The sequence below is a fragment of the Furipterus horrens genome, unplaced genomic scaffold (assembly GCF_987537825.1).
Source record: "Furipterus horrens unplaced genomic scaffold, mFurHor1.1.pri manual_scaffold_1, whole genome shotgun sequence".
Lineage (NCBI taxonomy): Eukaryota > Metazoa > Chordata > Mammalia > Chiroptera > Furipteridae > Furipterus > Furipterus horrens.
In genome coordinates this window covers 32,458,273-32,478,025 of record NW_028327171.1, presented here as the reverse complement: position 1 = coordinate 32,478,025, position 19,753 = coordinate 32,458,273, and the positions used below count along the sequence as shown (strand labels likewise).

Sequence of the window (19,753 nt, the reverse complement as noted above, 5' to 3'; positions counted from 1 at the left end):
TTGTAATTTGACATACATATTGGAATATGATATATGTCATAAAATGACATGTCTTCATGGGTTGTAAAGGACAACAGTGAGAATAGCAGCCTGTACAATGATTTTGGAACATATCCCTGGCCCAGTTCAGTTCAGAGAGATATCAATAGTTGTCGATCTCTCTCTTAACTCTTTTATTAACACTTGAGCTTGTGTAACAAACAGAGGGTTACATAGTGTAGATAAAGATAGGGCCTTTCTTGTGACTCCCCACACCTGTATTCTCCTGGTACCTTTTGTTCACAGAGATATCACCACTTGTGCTCAAATAGAATAGCATTACCAACTCAACTGACTCACGGGGCAGGGAAAATAAGTTCGTGTGCCAATATGAATAGAATCGGAGGGAGGGAGCTGAGGGAGAAAAGAAATATGGGAAAGGTGTTTCTAATTTATCAAGGTATGAGGAAGGACATTTTATTTTTCACATACGCCCATGTACTCAATCTACACATCCACTGGAAATATAGTCTAGGTTCACAGAGGTCTTACCTGATACTTGAATTTACAGTGGTCATCTTACAGAGAAATAAAACATGGAAGAGAAAGTGTGGTTGTATGCATGGTAGTTTTTTTAAAGTAACTTTTTCTTATGCAGGTTTCAAATACACACAAAACTAGAGAGGATTGTATAATAAACCCAATATACTTAGCTTTGACATCACACAAGGCCAAATCTTGTCCAGCTACCCTGGTTTTGATTATCTGAAACAATTCCTGGATATTATATCACTTTATTTATGACCAGTTCATTATTTATCTGTAGAAAGTAAGGACTCTTTAAAATCTAAGTTCAGATTTCCCCAATATATCATGATTTTCAGTGTTTGTTTGAATTAAGATCAAAATAAGGTCCATCATTGCAACTGGTTGACTTGCCACTTATATCTTTTCAATTTATGGGTTCCCCAGTTAAAGTCAGTAAGTCTGTCTGTCTTTCTCTCTCTTTTCTGCTCCCTCATTATCATTTATTCTCTCTCCCTCTCTTCCTCTCATTACAATTTATTCATAGAAGGAACTGACTGGTTTTCACTGTAGCATTTCTTCCAGTCTGAATTCTACTGATTATATCACCTCGGTGTTGTTTAACGTCTGTCTCCGACCCCCTATTTCCTGTAAGTGGAGTTATATCCCAAGGATTGATCACATTCAGCCTCAAAGTTTTGGGAAGAATACATCATTGATGGTATTACTTATTTCTACCAGGAGGCACATAATGGATCACTTAGATTCATTAATTCTTTAGGGGCTGCAAAATGAATGTGTTTCACTTCTATTATTATTATTTTGTTATTTGTTATCTGGATTAATTCTATACAGGGAATCTTTCTCTTATTCTTTATTTGCCCACCCTGAGGTACAGTTGTATAGAAGGGACAAGGGTGTGGATGAGTTTTTACTTTTATTTACTAGTTTTCAGAATAATTATTTGGCTTTTCAGTATCTTCCAAAGGTGATTGGTGATACTCTGTGTATTTTTAAATATTGTTACTATTAAAATAGGAGATTATTTTTTACTGATACTTAAATTTTTTCATATTTTTTCAGTGGGCATCTCTTCAAATTGGCACCCTAATTCTTTTGACGTGGAAATATGACTTTCTTGCTTTTTTGCCATAACAACATGCTCAAGGCCCATCTCATATATTTTGTTCTTCACATTTGAAACAGGCTATTTTTCCAAGGAACTGTGGTTACTTTATGTGGGGGTAGTATCCTACTGTGTTATGTGTTGGTGTATTTAATTAGCAGAAATATTGCAAACACCTTCTGAATATCACTCTAATCAATTATCCATATTTGCTTTTGATTATATTCACGCATAGTTCATAGATAAATTTTAGAGAAGGGGTGATAATTTGAGAAGAGAAAGTATTCTAAGCTTTAAAACAGAGAAACTATGCTTGTGAGAAAGTTCTAACGTTTTTCTTCTGAGGGTTTTTAAGAGTTCATTCACTTTAAATATTATATATTTTTTCCACAATTAATAGGGTATATAATTTTTCTCTATATAACATATTTATATCTTTATATCTATTTCTCTGTCTATACACAGACATATTTATCCATCAATCTAGCCACTTGTCCATTTATCCATCCTAGAGACATATTGGGAAGTTGCCTGTTGAATAGTTAGGGTGCTTTCCCCTACGGTGACATGGGTGAAAACGAAAGTACTCTTTTGGATCTAGATGTTATGTACATCAGACCGGATACCTGCTCGCATATTTTAATAATTTTCTTATCATTTTCTTGTTGAGTGTGTTTACGTGTTGTTAGCAATATATGTTACTGTCAGAATTGTGTAGTGAATCCAGACTTGACAAATAGCTAGTTGTGTATCATGCTCCTAAATTGGCAGCTAACCCCCGCTAGCTGAAGCAGATTCATTTTCTAACAACAGGGCTACTTCTCTGCATTAGTGAGAGGCACAGTCTAGGCAACATAAAATGTACTTTTGTCTGTCCCAAGGCTGTTTCTTTTCTTTCTTCCTCCTCACTTCAACAACTTTTCCTTCTTATTTCTTTAATTGCCATTTGGACTGGCAATAAAATGACGTTCTGTTTATGAATGTGTTCTTTGTCACCATGTCCTATTAAATTAATTGTTCTCTTAACAGCCTGGAGAAACACATGTTGTCACATACTGAAGAGAGGGAATACAAGTGTGATCAGTGTCCCAAGGCATTTAACTGGAAGTCCAATTTAATTCGCCACCAGATGTCACATGACAGTGGAAAGCACTATGAATGTGAAAATTGTGCCAAGGTACAGTGAATTTTTAGACTACTTGGCCTCTCTGTCATCCTGCTCTCTCTTAATCTATCACTTGCTACGATATATAAAAACAAGCCTTGAGAGGGGAAACTATAAATATCTTGAGAAAAGTAGACTGAGTGTTGTGTGCTAAAAGGCATTAGTGCAGTGTATAAAAACACTTAGTGGGTATCGTTTTATTTTTGTAAGAGAGGAAGTGAGGCTTAATGGTGAGTTCCAGAACTAGGTGTCAGACATCCATGGTAAATTCCTGGTTCCGCTACTGGCTTGCCAGCATGGGGTTGTTTTATAGCCTTACGGAGAATGAAAATTTTATCCAATGCACATTACTGATTTATTTTAATAGCAATTTGTGAGGAAGTCACATAAAGTTTCTGAATGCCTATTCAGAAAGAATGGGAGACTTCTACATTTGCAGATTTTTCCACCAAGTCCCCATCATAAATTCTAATTAAACTTAATTCTAATTAAAGGTATAGTCGCTTCGTGGCCACTGCTGCCTTAGTGCCTGGTTGCAGAACAACATAAGGGTGAAATTAATGCACTTCACCTTGACCATTATAGGAACAGTAACTCACGTTATTTAATTTTTGTGTTTCTCAATTAACTGAAAAATGTCCTGGTGTCATGAAAGTTGATTTTAGTTTGCAAAAACTTTTCATAGCATTTGAATATCTTTTCTCAAGCCAGTGGAAATTGTGACGTTTGAAATTATCTTTAGAGATGTTTTGCTTCCAGATGTGTGGGTAGCTTTTTCTTTCCTTTATTTTTGTTGTTAGTAAAGTGTCCAAAGGGTTGATTTTAGCTTAATGATAATTTACTGAAACAGCATTAGAATTTAGCCCCTAAGGGAACTCCTTGAATAGATTTATGATACTTTAGTCAAAATCCTCCCAATTTTGTACATAGCATGTCTTTATTTAAAGGATGGAAATGGCATACCAGTTTTAATAGCGTCATGGTCAGCATTTTATTGTTCAACTGCAGTCACTTCAAAATGAGATTTAAAAAAGGCCTGAATATGGCCTAATAAAGGTATTAATTATTTCATTCAGCTAATACCAGTGGACACTGTGTGTTAAGTATACAGAGCCGAGTGATTTCTAGTCCATACCCTAGAGAAGCTCGCACTTGGGAACCATGACTTTCTTTTGGTCTTTGGGGAAAACAAATCAACTCAAACAAAGCACATAAACAAAATGCCTGCTGCAGTCCCTCCTGGTCTTCTCTATTGTGTCCTGGAATTAAGTTTCTTGATTAATCAGTACTCATTTCCTAGCAGGTTTTCACGGACCCTAGCAACCTTCAGCGGCACATTCGCTCTCAGCACGTGGGTGCCCGGGCCCACGCGTGCCCGGAGTGCGGCAAAACGTTTGCCACCTCATCAGGCCTCAAACAACACAAGCACATCCACAGCAGTGTGAAGCCCTTCATCTGTAAGTTTTTAACACTCCAGCCCTCCTTCCTGCATCTGTCTCTCGTCCAAAAGGCACTGTGATCAGGAGAGTGGCCACACATGGTCATTAGAGGGGTCTCTGCATTAGCTATTTATGGTCCCATCCAGTAGGGCTATTTTCTAATACCAGAAAATCTTTTATAACCAGATCCATGGTATTTTGTCCATGATCCCTGCGGTGTTTTCTTTGAGATGAAATCAGTTACAGGTAGAGAAAAGAGAAGTCATTAAATATTGAAAAGGAAGCCTCCCCAGGTTGTAGGACTTAATAGAGACAACCAGACTTGTCTCCCACTGAAAAATGTTCATGGCTTTGTAAAACAGCACATAGCAGATACGGGTAACCAAGATGAAATGATAAAAACCTGTTCTGGATCAGAAAGAGCCGGAAGAACCCCACCTGGCAAGTAGGCTTATGACTTTGTGTGTATGTGTGTGAGTGTATGTGTGGCGAGAGAGGAAAATAAAATGCCCTTTAATCTACCCGTTGTTGCTGATCACAGGCTGTGAGTCGGTAGTTCTGTTACTTGAAAAGCAGAACATTTTCACTTTGATGCTGGACACGCTGCCTCTGTAAGTCACTGCACTAAAACAAATTTACAGGCAGTGAGTTTGTATTTTCAGGGGACATCCAATCTGACCACCTACTTAAAACATCCCTGTACAGAACACTTTAGGAACATCCTTCAAATAAAGTAAAACAAAGCCCTCATTTGGTTCTTCTTCTGTCCACTCACTCCTGCTGTCTGCATTGAGCTGAACTATTTCATAGGAAAAATCAGTGGTTCTCAGTCCATCTGGGCAATGACTCTGGACTTCTTTTGATCCATTGCTTGGCTGGGCACATAAACACAGTGACTCATTGAGCTGTGTTACAAACTTCAAGACTGATTTTGGATCCAGATAAGCTTAGAACTGGTTGAAGCATACTCAGTAGTTGGCAAAACCTCTGACTTGGGAACCCTCGCAAAACAGTTTTTCTGACAAATACTCGATGGTTTGTAGTAGGTATATGAGACACTACTACAGGACCTAATGGAAAAAACCCTAATTTTCAGTGCCAACGTGGAGATGCCAGATACTAGCCCTCCTCTATTTGGCATTGACACAGCCCTCCTTTGTGCTTCTGAGCACCGAGAGAACTTTCCTTTCCTTTTCCAGCTACAGTAGAGTCCTTTTTGGCTCCCAGGTTCCCTGGGTGGAGTGAAGAGGAATAGCAGAGAGACAAAGGGTGCTCTAACCTCCCTTGGGAAAGCTCTGTTGAAAGTTGCAGGAAATAAAGTATACAATAGAAATTTTAGTCTTGTCTCAAAAAAACATTCTGAACTCTTAGGTTGTAATGCTCTAAAAATGTACTTGCAAGTGCTGCAGGCATAAATAATTTATTTATTTCTGATTTTTCAGAAATACATGTTTGGGTGGGAAAAAAAAGAGCAAAATAGAGTACAACGAGTTAGGATCACCCATTTAATGCTTTCTCGGTTATTAAAAATAAAAAGTCAAAAAATACAGATTCCTGTCATCTAAGATTCTGGGATCTGGAATTTTAATCGTGTTGAAGTCAAGTATTTCACTTTAAAGTGCTATAGGGTGTCCCTTTCCAATTAGATTTCACAAATGATTTCCCATGAATGTATTTTCAGTAATTATTGGTAAATTTAAATAACAGATGGCATTCTTCAAATATAAATTCTGACAGAGAACCATGGGGTAATTATGAATAATAGCCATGTAATTTCAGAACAAAAGAGGAGTTGGTGTGGCGACTTTGGAGTGGAGGAGGTTCACCTAGAGTTGATATCTGTTTCTCACCAGAAGGCCACACACCACGATTTACCCCCACTGGTGTGTTTATGGCAACTGTCTCTTATTACAGTGTACCGCCAAGCTTGAGTCCAAAGTCACCATCACTAAGGTAATTACTCACTGCCTTTACAAAAACCTCCAGCCTTCCCAAATAGAAACCACATGCTCTAATAGGCTGCATATATTCAAAATACCTCTTAATTTGTTTAATAAGTAGAAAAACGCAATGTTAACTGCTGGCTAATTCGTTATTACTGAGAAAATTCCAGTGGAGTATAGACTTCAACAGCAATTGAGCCATTTACCTGGAGGCCTGGGGGTTTGTGGTGGGCCGGACCAGGCCTTCAAGTGAGAAACACAAAGCCTCTGCCTAAGGAAACATCCCAGATTCTGTGTTCTCGAGTCTGACACAGACACCGCTCATCTGTGTCACAGGAGGTACGCAAGCAGGAAACTCAGATGCCCCTTCTGCTACTACAACACAGAGAGGCTCTTGATTTTCCTAAATCCATTGAACTCTAAGAAAGGAGTGTACAGAGCATTTCTTTGCCAAAAAATTCAAACCCTTTAAAAATTTACACCTTGCTTAAATACCCATAAGACATTTTAATGCCCAAAGGAGAGGTGTCACTTTCTTAATGAGTGTATTTTTATAATTCCAACACTTTATTTACTATTTCTTGTTATTACTCATATTACTGAATGAGTGTAACTGGTGAAAGTCTTGTGTTTCTACCCTGTACATCATATGGTTTTTGTTAGTGTATCGAAGAATTTAATTATATATGATATTTAAATTCTTTTATGTATACATATATATTCATATTGTGTATGGTTAACTAGTATATACTTTTAAAGGAGACTCTGGTCAATATAGTCCCGTGGAATGATTCGAGAAAGAAATCACTGACATTTTCTCTTTCCATTAAAATGCGTGTTATAGCCTCAACAATTTTATGAATCATCCCACAGCTGAAAACTCCTTTGACTCTACTAAGCACACTGATATAGGCAGTAATGCATTTTAATTATTAGTAGTAAAAGAAATAGGTATGGGTGGAATCACTTGGTTGCTTCTTCTTTGGTGGTACGTAGGATAATCCAAGTTCTGGGTGAGTTTTGCGTGACTGAATGTCTGTAAAATCTCCTCTGAGTGAGTTTTTTTTTTTTTTTTTTTTTTTTAATTATTATTGCTTTGACTCAGGAGCTCAGCCACTTTCTGCTTAAAGACAGTTGTCACATGAAAGCAATAAAAGTTGTGTTTTGTCTTCAATTTAATTTCTTATATAAATTAGTTTCAACAATTACTAAGGAGGCATATTATGTTTCTGTAGCTATGAAACATGCACAGAAGCATTAAAATAAGCTCACAGATAAAGTGGGCTCATCTTTACTAAAGTAAAATTAAAAAATGCGATGCTTAGGAAACAGATCCTATCATCTTGCTGGCCTGTGGAGTACGTGGGATTCTTACCTAGCTAAGGTGTTCTTAAGGTTTACTGAGTTTGGTCTTAAAATATACTTAGATCTGTTTGCACCTGTGTGAGGAGGAAGATGTTCTACTTCTTGGGCAAATTCTCAGCGAAGAGGGTTATTTCCCAGCCACACCCTCTGCTGTGCTCTCTCCAGATCAGCGCGTTCACGGCGCTGTCCCCTGCTTTCCCCCGCTTTCCCATAGTTGGCTATAGCACATGGAAGTCAAGCCCCGAGATAACCGGTGAAGATATGACAACAAGTGGACATGTTTCCCAAGGACGGGGGTTTCATAAATGCAGGAAGGTTAGCACGACTGCTGGTGTGAGGGGAAGTCAGAGGACGTGATCATAGTTCATGGGAACCAGCAATGCAGGATGGGCTACATTCAATTCAGTTTCCTTTGCAGGCTTAAAATAGAGCCATTGTAAATTATGTCAGTCTTTCTCAAATCATGAAAATGATTGTTAAAAATGTCTCAGAATACACAATGTGCATTGTTGTGTGGCTTTGATGTGTGAATGATGAGAGCATATGATATAATTCAAATTAAATAATGGTACAGCAATCCCAGGTTTTTTCCCCACGGGGAGAGGGAAGAAAGGTGAAGTTCCTGGTTGAGTGAAAGGCTGTTTTATGCTGTTCTGGTGCCTGCAATATAGAATTCTTTAAATGGTGAAAATGTTTAAAGGGGTTCCTGTTAATGTTTCATGTTTAATACTTCTAAAGACTTTAATTTTAAAGATTCTGTTAGTGTAGCAATTGGGTGGGAAATCAATGTATGCTAGAATTTGATTTTTTTCATAAATATTTAAAGGCAAAAATATGATGCACAATATTATGCAATGGGGATGATAAAATATTTTTATATATATGAAATATTTGTGCTGCCTCAAGACATTTGTCAGGTTGGATGCCTTGCTTTGGAATCTAGTGAAATGGGGTTTTATGTGTTTGGAGCACCCAGATTGGAGTTCCAACATCTTTTCCTGGCTTCCTAATTGAAATTTTGGGTAAACCAATTGTGATACTTGCTAAATTCAGAAGCAATTGCCATAAAGCCTGAGATTCTTTTTTGTTGTTTGCACACAGGTGAGGTCTGCCATAAATCCTATACTCAGTTTTCAAACCTTTGTCGTCATAAGCGCATGCATGCTGATTGCAGAACCCAAATCAAGTGCAAAGACTGTGGACAAATGTTCAGCACTACGTCTTCCTTAAATAAACACAGGAGGTTTTGTGAGGGCAAGAACCATTTTGCGGCAGGTGGATTTTTTGGCCAAGGCATTTCACTTCCTGGAACCCCAGCTATGGATAAAACGTCCATGGTTAATATGAGTCATGCCAACCCGGGCCTTGCTGACTATTTTGGCGCCAATAGGCATCCTGCTGGTCTTACCTTTCCAACAGCTCCTGGATTTTCTTTTAGCTTCCCTGGTCTGTTTCCTTCCGGCTTGTACCACAGGCCTCCTTTGATACCTGCTAGTTCTCCTGTTAAAGGACTATCAAGTACTGAACAGACAAACAAAAGTCAAAGTCCCCTCATGACACATCCTCAGATACTGCCAGCTACACAGGATATTTTGAAGGCACTATCTAAACACCCACCTGTAGGGGACAATAAGCCAGTGGAGCTCCAGCCCGAGAGGTCCTCTGAAGAGAGGCCCCTTGAGAAAATCAGTGACCAGTCAGAGAGTAGTGACCTTGATGATGTCAGTACACCAAGTGGCAGTGACCTGGAAACAACCTCGGGCTCTGATCTGGAAAGTGACATTGAAAGTGATAAAGAAAAATTTAAAGAAAATGGTAAAATGTTCAAAGACAAAGTAAGCCCGCTTCAGAATCTGGCTTCAATACATAATAAGAAAGAATACAGCAATCATTCCATTTTCTCACCATCTTTAGAGGAGCAAACTGCGGTGTCAGGAGCTGTGAATGATTCTATAAAGGCTATTGCTTCTATTGCTGAAAAATACTTTGGTTCAACAGGACTGGTGGGGCTGCAAGACAAAAAAGTTGGAGCTTTACCTTACCCTTCCATGTTTCCCCTCCCGTTTTTTCCAGCATTCTCTCAGTCAATGTACCCATTTCCTGATAGAGACTTGAGATCGTTACCTTTGAAAATGGAACCCCAATCACCAAGTGAAGTAAAGAAACTGCAGAAGGGAAGCTCTGAGTCTCCCTTTGATCTCACCACTAAGCGAAAGGACGAGAAGCCCTTGACTCCAGTACCCTCCAAGCCTTCAGCCACGCCAGCCACAAGTCAAGACCAGCCCCTGGATCTAAGTATGGGCAGTAGGAGTAGAGCCAGTGGGATAAAGCTTACTGAACCTCGAAAAAACCATGTGTTTGGGGAAAAGAAAGGAAGCAACATTGAACCAAGACCTGCATCAGATGGCTCCTTGCAGCATGCTAGACCCACCCCTTTCTTTATGGACCCTATCTACAGGTAAGGGTAGGTGGGAGATGGTTCAATGTGGACATCTGTATGAAAGCTAGTACCGATTTACCCTATAGCTACGGCTTTTAACAAACCATTTTAATTATTATTATAAAACAGAGAGTACAGTTGTTTGATCTAGTGAATTCATTTTTATTCCAAAAGTTGAAGTTTGGACTTATTTTTGGATGACTCTGAATTTGGGGTTTTGGAATAGGCCCACAGAGTTCTTTCCCTTGACAATAAATTTATTTTTAAACTTTTTTTTTAAGTGGAAAATATGGGAAGGCCATATTTAAAGCTAGTTGTCAAGTGGAGGAAGAATGAGGCTCCTGAAGGATTAATGCAAATATGTGTGGGTACTTAAATGGGTCGGGTTATTTGGAATGAGATGGGATGCAGAACAGCAAGAGTTTACTCTTTGTTAACCTACCAACAATCCTTAATAAGCGCTGCTCATGTTCAGTTTCTAAATAAGTCTGTTAGGAACCCTGAGTAAATGAAATATTAATCACAAAAATGTTTTGTATATAACGTGAATCTTCGGCTTAAAAAAACCCACACATCTCTGTTTAATGCCTTTATTATTATCCAGTTTCTTTTAATGAATCCAAAAATTCTTGGAGGGACACATATATGCTTAATAAAAAGCTTGCTATGCAGAGTAGTGTAACACTTATTTGACCATTCAGAATGTTAGTTTTTAGATACTAGTTTTCTTTAAAAGATATAAATAATAATAATTACCCTTATTATATATTTTAAATATTGCCAAGCATTTTTACATTTACTTTCTTATCCAAATCTTAAACATCATCAAGAGTTAATGGAAGATGTAGATTTATTTCTATTGGATCCATTCGAGCTGGAAGTATTTGCATTTTTTTGCCTGATTCTCTTTTATGAAGGACAATCTATTCTTTCATTTAACGATGTTTTTTGAGTTAATAGGCACTAGAGCTACAAACTCCTTTTTATTTAAAACTCTTTTTCTGCCTATATTGTCTACAATACATTAACCAAGAAACAGTGCCAATATGTTAAGGGCTACCTCTACTTGCACATGCCAAGGAGAATAAAAAAGGACAATAAAAAATATACAGAGATATCAGTATATCATGCTTGGGTACTTTTGTTTTTTCAATTATTATATCTTAATTCCTGTAGCAGTCCCATTACTAGAGAAGGAAAAAGAAGGGAAAACAGATCTGCCATAGTTTGTGTGTAACTTGTATCTTTACACATTGCACATAGAACTGTACCAGTATTTTCAACTCAGTGATATGTGTTAGCCCTTTGTGAAGGTAATGTCTCAGCCCTCCTTTCTCAGACCCTTCCAATGGCAGTGAACTTCTGGTTCCCTCACGTACCCATCGCACTCCTCATGGCCTCCTAACCTCCTCCTGCTCACTCTGATCTCAGACTTCTCTCTGGTATTTTCATCTCAATTAAGGTCCTCAGGCCTGTCATTTTACCAACTCATGAAATGTCTAAACCCCAGTTTTAGTGTAAGACCTGGTTTGACATCTCATCCTCCCCATATCTTAAACATTTTTTTCATCCATAAATGGATATAAGAGCGCTTGTTTAAATAAGTGAAATGGTGTGTGCGAGACACATCATATATAAGATTTCAAGGAGTGGTAGCTATTTTTATTCATTTTGATTCTATTTTAAAAGTGTACCTATTCAAGCTTTCAAGAGACAATTACCCACAGTTGGTAAAAGAAATTAATTCAACTCATGATGTATGTCATTTTCTGGATGCTTAATAGAAAATAGAATGACAAATATTTCTAAAGTGGAGGGCTATATAAGTTTTATATGTCTCTATCTTAAAAATGTTCCTCCTTCTCTTCCCACCCCCAACCCCCAATCCCTTTCACTTGCCCTGTTGAAGATGCTTTTACCTCAAAGAGTGGCTAGCAGGGTATTCAGTCTGCTTAGAAACTCTCCTGCTATTACTGGCAAATATGGAAGAAATAGAATGAATCTTTAGGGGAGTACCTTCTTGGTAGAAAATGACTTTAATTTTCAAATGAACCCCATCCTCACGATTTCAAAATCATACAAGAATTCTTGTCTACGTGTGATGTGGAAAGGTACAAATTTGTCACCAATTGCTTCTGATTTCATGACTCTTCATTTTTTATATTTCCTCATTATATAATTACTAGCCATTCAATAGGATTTTTCCATTATAAATAGGACCTTTCTTTGAGCACCTAGAAGTACCATGAGTATTCTTTAAGAACTGAGCAGATGTCTTTATATTTTTCTTAGTGCACTTCTCAGGAACCTACCATTTGCTTTATTGTTAGCTGTTTGAAATGCCAGCGATTATGTAGTAATTGATATATGAGACTGATTCATATCCAAAATCTAATTTTAACCTTTCAGAGTAGAGAAAAGAAAACTAACTGATCCACTTGAAGCTTTAAAAGAGAAATACTTGAGACCTTCTCCAGGATTCTTATTTCACCCACAAGTAAGTATTTTGAATTTGAGACTTCAAGCTTGTAAACTAACTTGTTGATCCTGAAAAGCAGGTGCAGTGAAATGAAAGAAATCTTGAGAACATTAGGATTTCCTCTGACGCTGGTGTGGAAGAACACAGGAAATTCTAGTAGTATTAAAATCCATAGTCTTTAAAGAAAAAGTAATTAAAATACGTGTAAAAACATCATGGGTTTTGGTGTTCAGTTATAGTCTGCTATTAACTGCTTATTGAGCCCAAGTGTATTTTGGTGTTAGCAAAATTCAGTTAAGAGAATAAATATTGAAGTTGTCTCTTGTGCTTAGAAGTTGCTGATAGTAAGTAATGGATCACACTGTGACTTGTCCCAAACGCGTGAAGGTTTTTATAGTGCTTAGATAAAAACAGGAAATGAGTCTACCTGACAAGTTGTTACCATAGAGGGAGAAGGAATTTATCTAGAGACCACTGGGCATTCCAGAAAAGTTCTGTAATTGCAGAGGAATTCACCCCAATACACAGAGCTATTTGCTGAGTGGAGTTGTGGCCATTTATCAAAATACATACAGTTTCTTATTGCAAGGAAAATACAAAACCGTTTTATCTGTTTGCGTATCTCTGTGCCCCCTACATATTTGGTCATTTAAAAAAAAAAAAAAGAACTGGTTTACGTACTAATTCAAATGTGGAGAATTGTACTGAAAGAACACATATATAAACATCTTGAATCTGGCTTCATGATTTAATGATATTTTCTTTTTAATTTTTTTTTAAAACATAAGCTCTGGTCTTTATAAACAGAAAGCAGTTTTATATAAAATGCTCGCAAATTGTAAACCAATTTGTTCTGTTACATCATATTCAAAGCAAACCTTCTGTTCCTCTAATAAAATTGGTGGAATTTTATGTAACTATCTTTTAGAAAGTCAGGAGGTAATTAAATTATATCATTTTAGAATATGACTCTTTTCTGCTACACCTCCACACTGTATCTTTTACCTCCTCACTTCTTCAGGTACCTTCCCCAAGTCTTGAATGACAGAGTCTGTGAGCTGAAATATCATCTTCTGAGTTAACTGGGGAAGTCTATCAGTGCTCAAAGATTCTCTGTGTTTTAAACTGAGAAAAAATATATAGTTTAGTATTAAAAGGGTTAGAAATATTCCAGTTAGTATTCACTTTATATAGGAAAGCTAAGAAATTATATAATTTACTTTGTGGAAAAGAAGCAAGTTCTAAAATAGTAAATGTTTTTCAGGTACTTTCATATTATATTTAGGCTGATCTAAATTGTACTTTCAGGCTTCATGGACTAATAAACTTGAGCATAATATGCACTTAGTGACAGACATTGCACAAAAAGCATCTCTCTCTTAGTAACTTCCTTTCTCATTGCAACTAAATGCTTATAAAGATATTGTAGTTATATACATTTAATTTCAATGATCAAGTTGTTTTCCTATTCCGATATTTTTAAAACTTAGTAATTAATCGCTTCAAAATTAAGTGCTGTGGATACATGGGGTATTGGGGGAAAAGAGATTGGGATTTAGTGTCTTTGAGTGACCCAGTCTACCCAGCTTCTAGCTTCATTATCTGTAAGATGAGAGAGTTGGATGTAGGGTCCCTATTCTCTGAAATTCAAAGATTTCCTGCTAGCCAAGGTAAATTTCCTGATTTATAAGATGGGAGACTTCATCTACCTATAACTCCATATGTTCATGCAGCTGTTACAAATATAGTATGTACATATGTTTAATTATAGAATATAAGACAATATACTATCTTTTAATATTTCCAAGGTGATGAAAGGTCACAAGAGATGAGGCACATGTATGTATAGTGCTTGGAGCACAGCAATCATTCCCTCAGACCTTTGCAAACATGCATGTGGGAGCACAGTTCAGTGAGTTTCCTTTCCACACCAAAATGTCATACCTTGGTGCAAAGGGGTGCCTATTGCTGTGTGTTGCTACTAAAACAGGACCCGAGAGTGATAATCAAAATACTTAACCCCCGGTATGTCATGAAGGCTGACCAATTTGTCTGGACTCATGCATTCTGGAGGAGGGTTCTGGAGCCCTTTATGCACCCACTATTAATGCTTTTTAGTTGCTGGGCAGGGGCTCTATCTGAAGGGTGTTTGGGGAGGAGGCCAGAGCAATGAGGTAGGAGGGATATTCCGGGTGCTTGGGGCAGAGACTACTTACTAATGACTACAGAAATACCTTACTAATTTCTAACCATTGTGGCTGTTTTCATGTCATGGCTGTATATCCCTGGGATACAGGTGACTTAGACTGTTGCCTGGGAGAAACTTGGGTCGCCCTATTTTCATCAAGCCTTCAGAAAATGGACATCTGATGTTCTGAAGCTTCAGTAGAATTTTTCTTTTTTCCTTTTTTTTTTTTCTAACATATCAAATTTCACCTAGCTTCAAGATTCCCCCCCCCAAACAAACAAACAAAACCACCCAGACTTTGAAGCCAGGAATAAATGCTTTACAAGTGGTTTCACTAGTTATTAGCACAAGTGCTTAGGTTTTGAACAACACAGTTCCTTTCTCTTGAACCTTCTCATTCCGTGTGATGGGAGCACTCCTTCCGGCCGCACCAGGGCAGCTGCAAAGATCCGTGTTCATGCACTGATATGTAACACTGTGTTTGGCGTGTGGAAGGACCTAAATAAGGAAAAGCTCTTATTATTAATGGATGCAGAAATATTCCATTTTGAATATCAAGGAATGTCAGTAAAAGACTCTCTTGCCCTCCCCTGAGCCGGATTTTTGGTGCATCTATAACACGTATTGAGATGTGCTTGTAAAGATGTGTACTGTATTCTCTGTGCTTCCTCGCAGGGCAGCAATAGGGTGACACAGAGCAAGAACCCAATATGGAGGGACTTGCCTCTGCTCCCAGAGCTTGATTTAGTAGCTAAGTAAGTGCTGGGTTAAGACCATTTATGACTTCATTTTCCATTTAAAGTATATTGGAGCCAACCACATGGGCCCTCTGTTGGGGGCAGGGGGTTATGTATCTTAATCTTTAGGTTGGGAATAATACCTATTCTATTTCTCAGGGTTATCATAATTATAAAGAGGAGACCACATATTCTCAGTGCTTTAGATAAACATTTAAATAGATACATAAATGCTTGGTAGTGGTATTTTTGGGGCAAACCTGATTTTATCATTTTTATATGTTTTTGTGTTCTTCTTAACATGCCCCTTTGCACAGTTCCTTATCTGTAGCTTATCAATGAAAGGGTTAGGGTTAAGGTTATATTTACTAAATTTTATTGGAAGATTATTAGGCAGTGTTACTGCATTTTGAGTAATAATGCGTATTTTAAAAAAATTCTTGTCAAAAATACCTAGAAGATATAAGCACACACACATTAAAATTAAAAGAGAAATGCTGGTTTTTATCATACTCAGGGTCTAATTTCTTCTCTTAGTTCAATGCTCAAAGAAGTATGTTTGCTCCATTGTGCCACTAGAGGACTATTTAATCTATTTTTTCTCTTATAAGTTAATTTCATATATTTCAGAAGTAGCACTACAGAGGTTCTCCCTGACTAAGTGGTTGATAATTACTTGTGGAGTCTTAGTTTAGGGTTTTTTTTTGAAAAGGAGATACAGCCACGAGTAGATGAGATGAAGGGGATAATATACTGTGTGATTTTTGGAATTTTCTTTTCATTGACTTCTCCGTTGGGTACTTGGCGCACATTGGTAACTCATTTGAATTACCATTTGATGATAACAATATTATATTGTTAATATAATAATAAAAATAATATCGCAATTATTTCTTGGTTTTATTTTCCTGTACTTTTAATATTAGCAATAAAATATGCATTTTATTTTCAGATGCTTGATTTTGTACACATCTGCAGCAGAAATTGTTTTATTTATATTTCTGTTTTTATTCATTTCTTTTTCTTTCTTATAAAGCATCTGACTATTCTGTTACTGCATCCCAAAGGAGGGAAAATATTAGTCTTTTCTAAGTTATCATTTATATATAAATGTGAAATCACTTAAGACTTCTGCCCTTCATCCTTCTATTCAGCTTTCAACAAGTGTCTTATTGTTACATTTCTTTTGCGATAAACCTTTTCATCCTTAAAACCTGTGTGTCTTCCTTATTAAAGCTACCAACCAAAACATGTGATAGCAAAATATATCCTGTTTAACCAAGGAAAATGATATTTTTAAGGGGATAACATTTATGTTTCCTGGAAAAGCTTCTGAGTCACCCAGGTTTTCTCCAATTATTCTTGTCATAAATTGTCATAAACTGCTAGACCTTTATAGTTCTTTAAATTAAGATGTTTTGTCTACTGATGGATGGCTGGAGCCCAAGTACATTCTCTTTTGTTACTCCATGATTTACATTGAGTAGATAGTTAATTTGTTCTGTGATTAATGTAAAAATGCAAAAGACTATATATTTCAGGAAATTTCTTATTTTTATTTAAGTAAAATTTAGGAATTATGTTTTGCAATGAGTAAAAACAAAAATTATCTACTTTACTATTTAAGAGTTGGTAGTAGGTAGTGTTTAGCTTTCTTGGAAAAAGAGCATTCCGGTTTATAAACTTGATTCTAAAATTTGATTAACATAAATAGAGGAAATTCAGCAGTGTTATAAAAATATTTAATTTTCATTTCCACAGCTTTTACTCAAGGTATAATTACATAATAAGCAAAAATTACTAAGTTAGTATAAATGTTTATTTCTTAAAGGATAGGTTTTAGTAAGCATACCGATACAGAAGTAATTTTTTGTTTTTGTTTCAATTTTGCTCCCAGTTCCAACTGCCTGATCAGAGAACTTGGGTAAGTTTCCTACTTATATTTTTTTATTAAAGAATGTAGCTTTACAAGGAGAACAACTTATATTCTAAATTGATTTACAGACATAAAGAATTCCGAGCCCATTTCTGTTACATTATATGGCTTCAGAAGATAGTTTTTCAAGCTTGTGAAGCTGCAAAATACTTTCAGTTATAATTGGGCATTTAATGTGCTTATAAATTGTTTACAGAAAGAAGTTTATTCTATAAAGCTGACCCATTCCACATAATTGTACCTTGATGTAGAACTCTTTTGGGGCACTTGGAAGCATGTTATTAAAAGAGGCTTTGAGATGGGTCCCTAAGTGGAAACAACCGTTATTTGGGGAAGCCTATATCAGCATGTTAAAGATACTTTTGATAAAGGCTTCAGAAGGATAAAACTTGAACTTATGTGTAGATATAAACTGACATTGGAAGTTATATCCATATATCCAGGGCAGAACTTGCTTCTTGCTATATGGAGAAATAAGACTAAATGTTTAAAAATTCATATGTAGCTAGTGAATAGATCTTTTAACATTGGGTCATACTTCCTTAGCTTTCAGTTACTATTTCCAGATACAGTCAGTTGTCAGTTAATGATACTAGGAGACAGCTTTGTTTTTTAGTCAAAGTAAAAAATAGTGTTTATTTACTTCTCACTTCAAATAAACCTTGGGTCAATAGAAATTTACATAAATAACATATATTACAAAATTTCCTCCAAGCATATATGCTTTTATTTCTCCATTCTCTTCTTCACTCAAAATATATTGATTTTGATGTATAGGTAAAATTTTGGAATATAGTTCAATTTTCCTTTAGTCACCACATATAATTATATGTAAAGTATTTTAAGTTGGAGCACTTTAGCACTTCCCTGTTTCCTCTATCTGATGTTGGTTTTCCTTTACTAGAAATTCCTCCATTTTTTTTCTTATGTGGAATAAGTGATGATTATGATTTTTCTCATCCCCATAGACTTTTAAGGGTTAAGTTTATTTATTTCAAAAGTACTGTAAAAGAGGGAGAGAGAGAGAGAGAGAGAGAGAGAAAAGACACCTTCAGGCACAGTGGCATAGTAGAAGGGCTTGCTCTTTGATTATCCTGGCCTGTATTTCCAGTGTTCCTCATCTGCCTTTCCTGGCAGAGTTTATGTCCTGAGTGTCGTGCCTCATGGCCCTCGCTTTCTAAGGTAGAGAATTACTCCCCAGTAGCTATGTTGGTACTTCAAACATAAGGCGCTGCCCCCTCCATAAATGACCAATGGTTCTACAGCTTCTGAGGCCAAGTTCAAATTTTAACTTAGACTATATTTGCTGATCATTCAGTGGCATAACAACTGCAGTGTAGTTCTTTGGAAACACTCCCATTCCTTTGATACATTGGTTTTTCAGAGGTGTGATTTATATCTGTAATATAAAACAAGGATCTTAATGAGAAATATTAAAGATGTATGATTTTATGTTTAGTGGTAAAAAACTTAAGCGATTTCATAACCATGATTGCTGAATGGGATACATGGAGTGACATAACGATAACATGTGAATATTTACTTCCCCTCCAAATAGCCATAATTTTGAGATTTCTCAAGATTATCAAGGGAATAAATATAGAAAACTACTGAATCTACAAACTTTCCCATCATAACTTTTATTTATGAAAAGTTATTTTATGATAAAGGCATGTGCAATCTAATTTGTGAAACATTGGGTCACATAATTTATGGTGCCATTGGACATATCACTTCATATAATCAGATTGTCACTTTAATAGTTTTAATGAGAAACTTCTTTATGTCATCAATTATTGGCGCCCAGATAATAAATGTTAGGCTAAGTGCTTAGGACTCAGTTGATGATATCTTGCTTGCTGAAATGTTTTTACAAATACTAACTTTATTTGAATAGAGATATAACTACCTTTATTTTTGTTTTGGTAAAAGCTGGGGAGTTGTGTCTAAATATTAGTTTGCGTCATTATAAAGTTAATAGCCTCTTGGGGACTGGAAGGGGGTGAAATGACTTCCTCTTCCTGACATCTGGCTGCAGATACCATCAACAACTATTATATATATATATAAATAAAAATTACTGTTCCATAAAAAACCTTTCATTTACTGATCAGAGATTAGCTTTTGACATTAATAGGACACAGAGCAATACATTTCTAAAATATATGAGCTAACTTTCTTCCTTTACTTTTCCCATCCTCAGCAAATTTCTTATTCATAGTAGTACACATTGCCTTCTTCATTGGATTTTTTATAACTGAAAAAATACATAGCTAGATTCTGTTCCATTTATCCAAATTAATTGTTTTAATGCCAAATTAGACTTTAAAATGAATGTGAAAACTTACTATTTCTGTAAAATGAATGGTTTTTCAAGAAAAACATCAAAGGAGTCAACCAGACAGCCAGAGAAAGTTGGGATTTTGACTTA

General features: G+C 36.4%; 1 protein-coding gene across 7 annotated transcripts in view; it reads left to right on the top strand.

The window, feature by feature from the left end:
• The window catches only part of MECOM (MDS1 and EVI1 complex locus), a 551,717-nt gene that overhangs the window by 512,268 nt on the left and 19,696 nt on the right, over positions 1-19,753 (top strand). For 3 of the 7 annotated variants that reach the window (XM_090273575.1, XM_090273617.1, XM_090273609.1), the window contains 5 exons: positions 2,660-2,807; positions 4,096-4,252; positions 8,644-10,000; positions 12,392-12,479; positions 17,284-17,310. In XM_090273575.1, coding sequence (XP_090129701.1) covers positions 2,660-2,807; positions 4,096-4,252; positions 8,644-10,000; positions 12,392-12,479; positions 17,284-17,310 — 1,777 coding nt within the window. The remainder of the gene's footprint in view (positions 1-2,659; positions 2,808-4,095; positions 4,253-8,643; positions 10,001-12,391; positions 12,480-17,283; positions 17,311-19,753) is intronic. The other 4 variants (XM_090273584.1, XM_090273623.1, XM_090273601.1 and 1 more) reach the window with 4 other exon arrangements.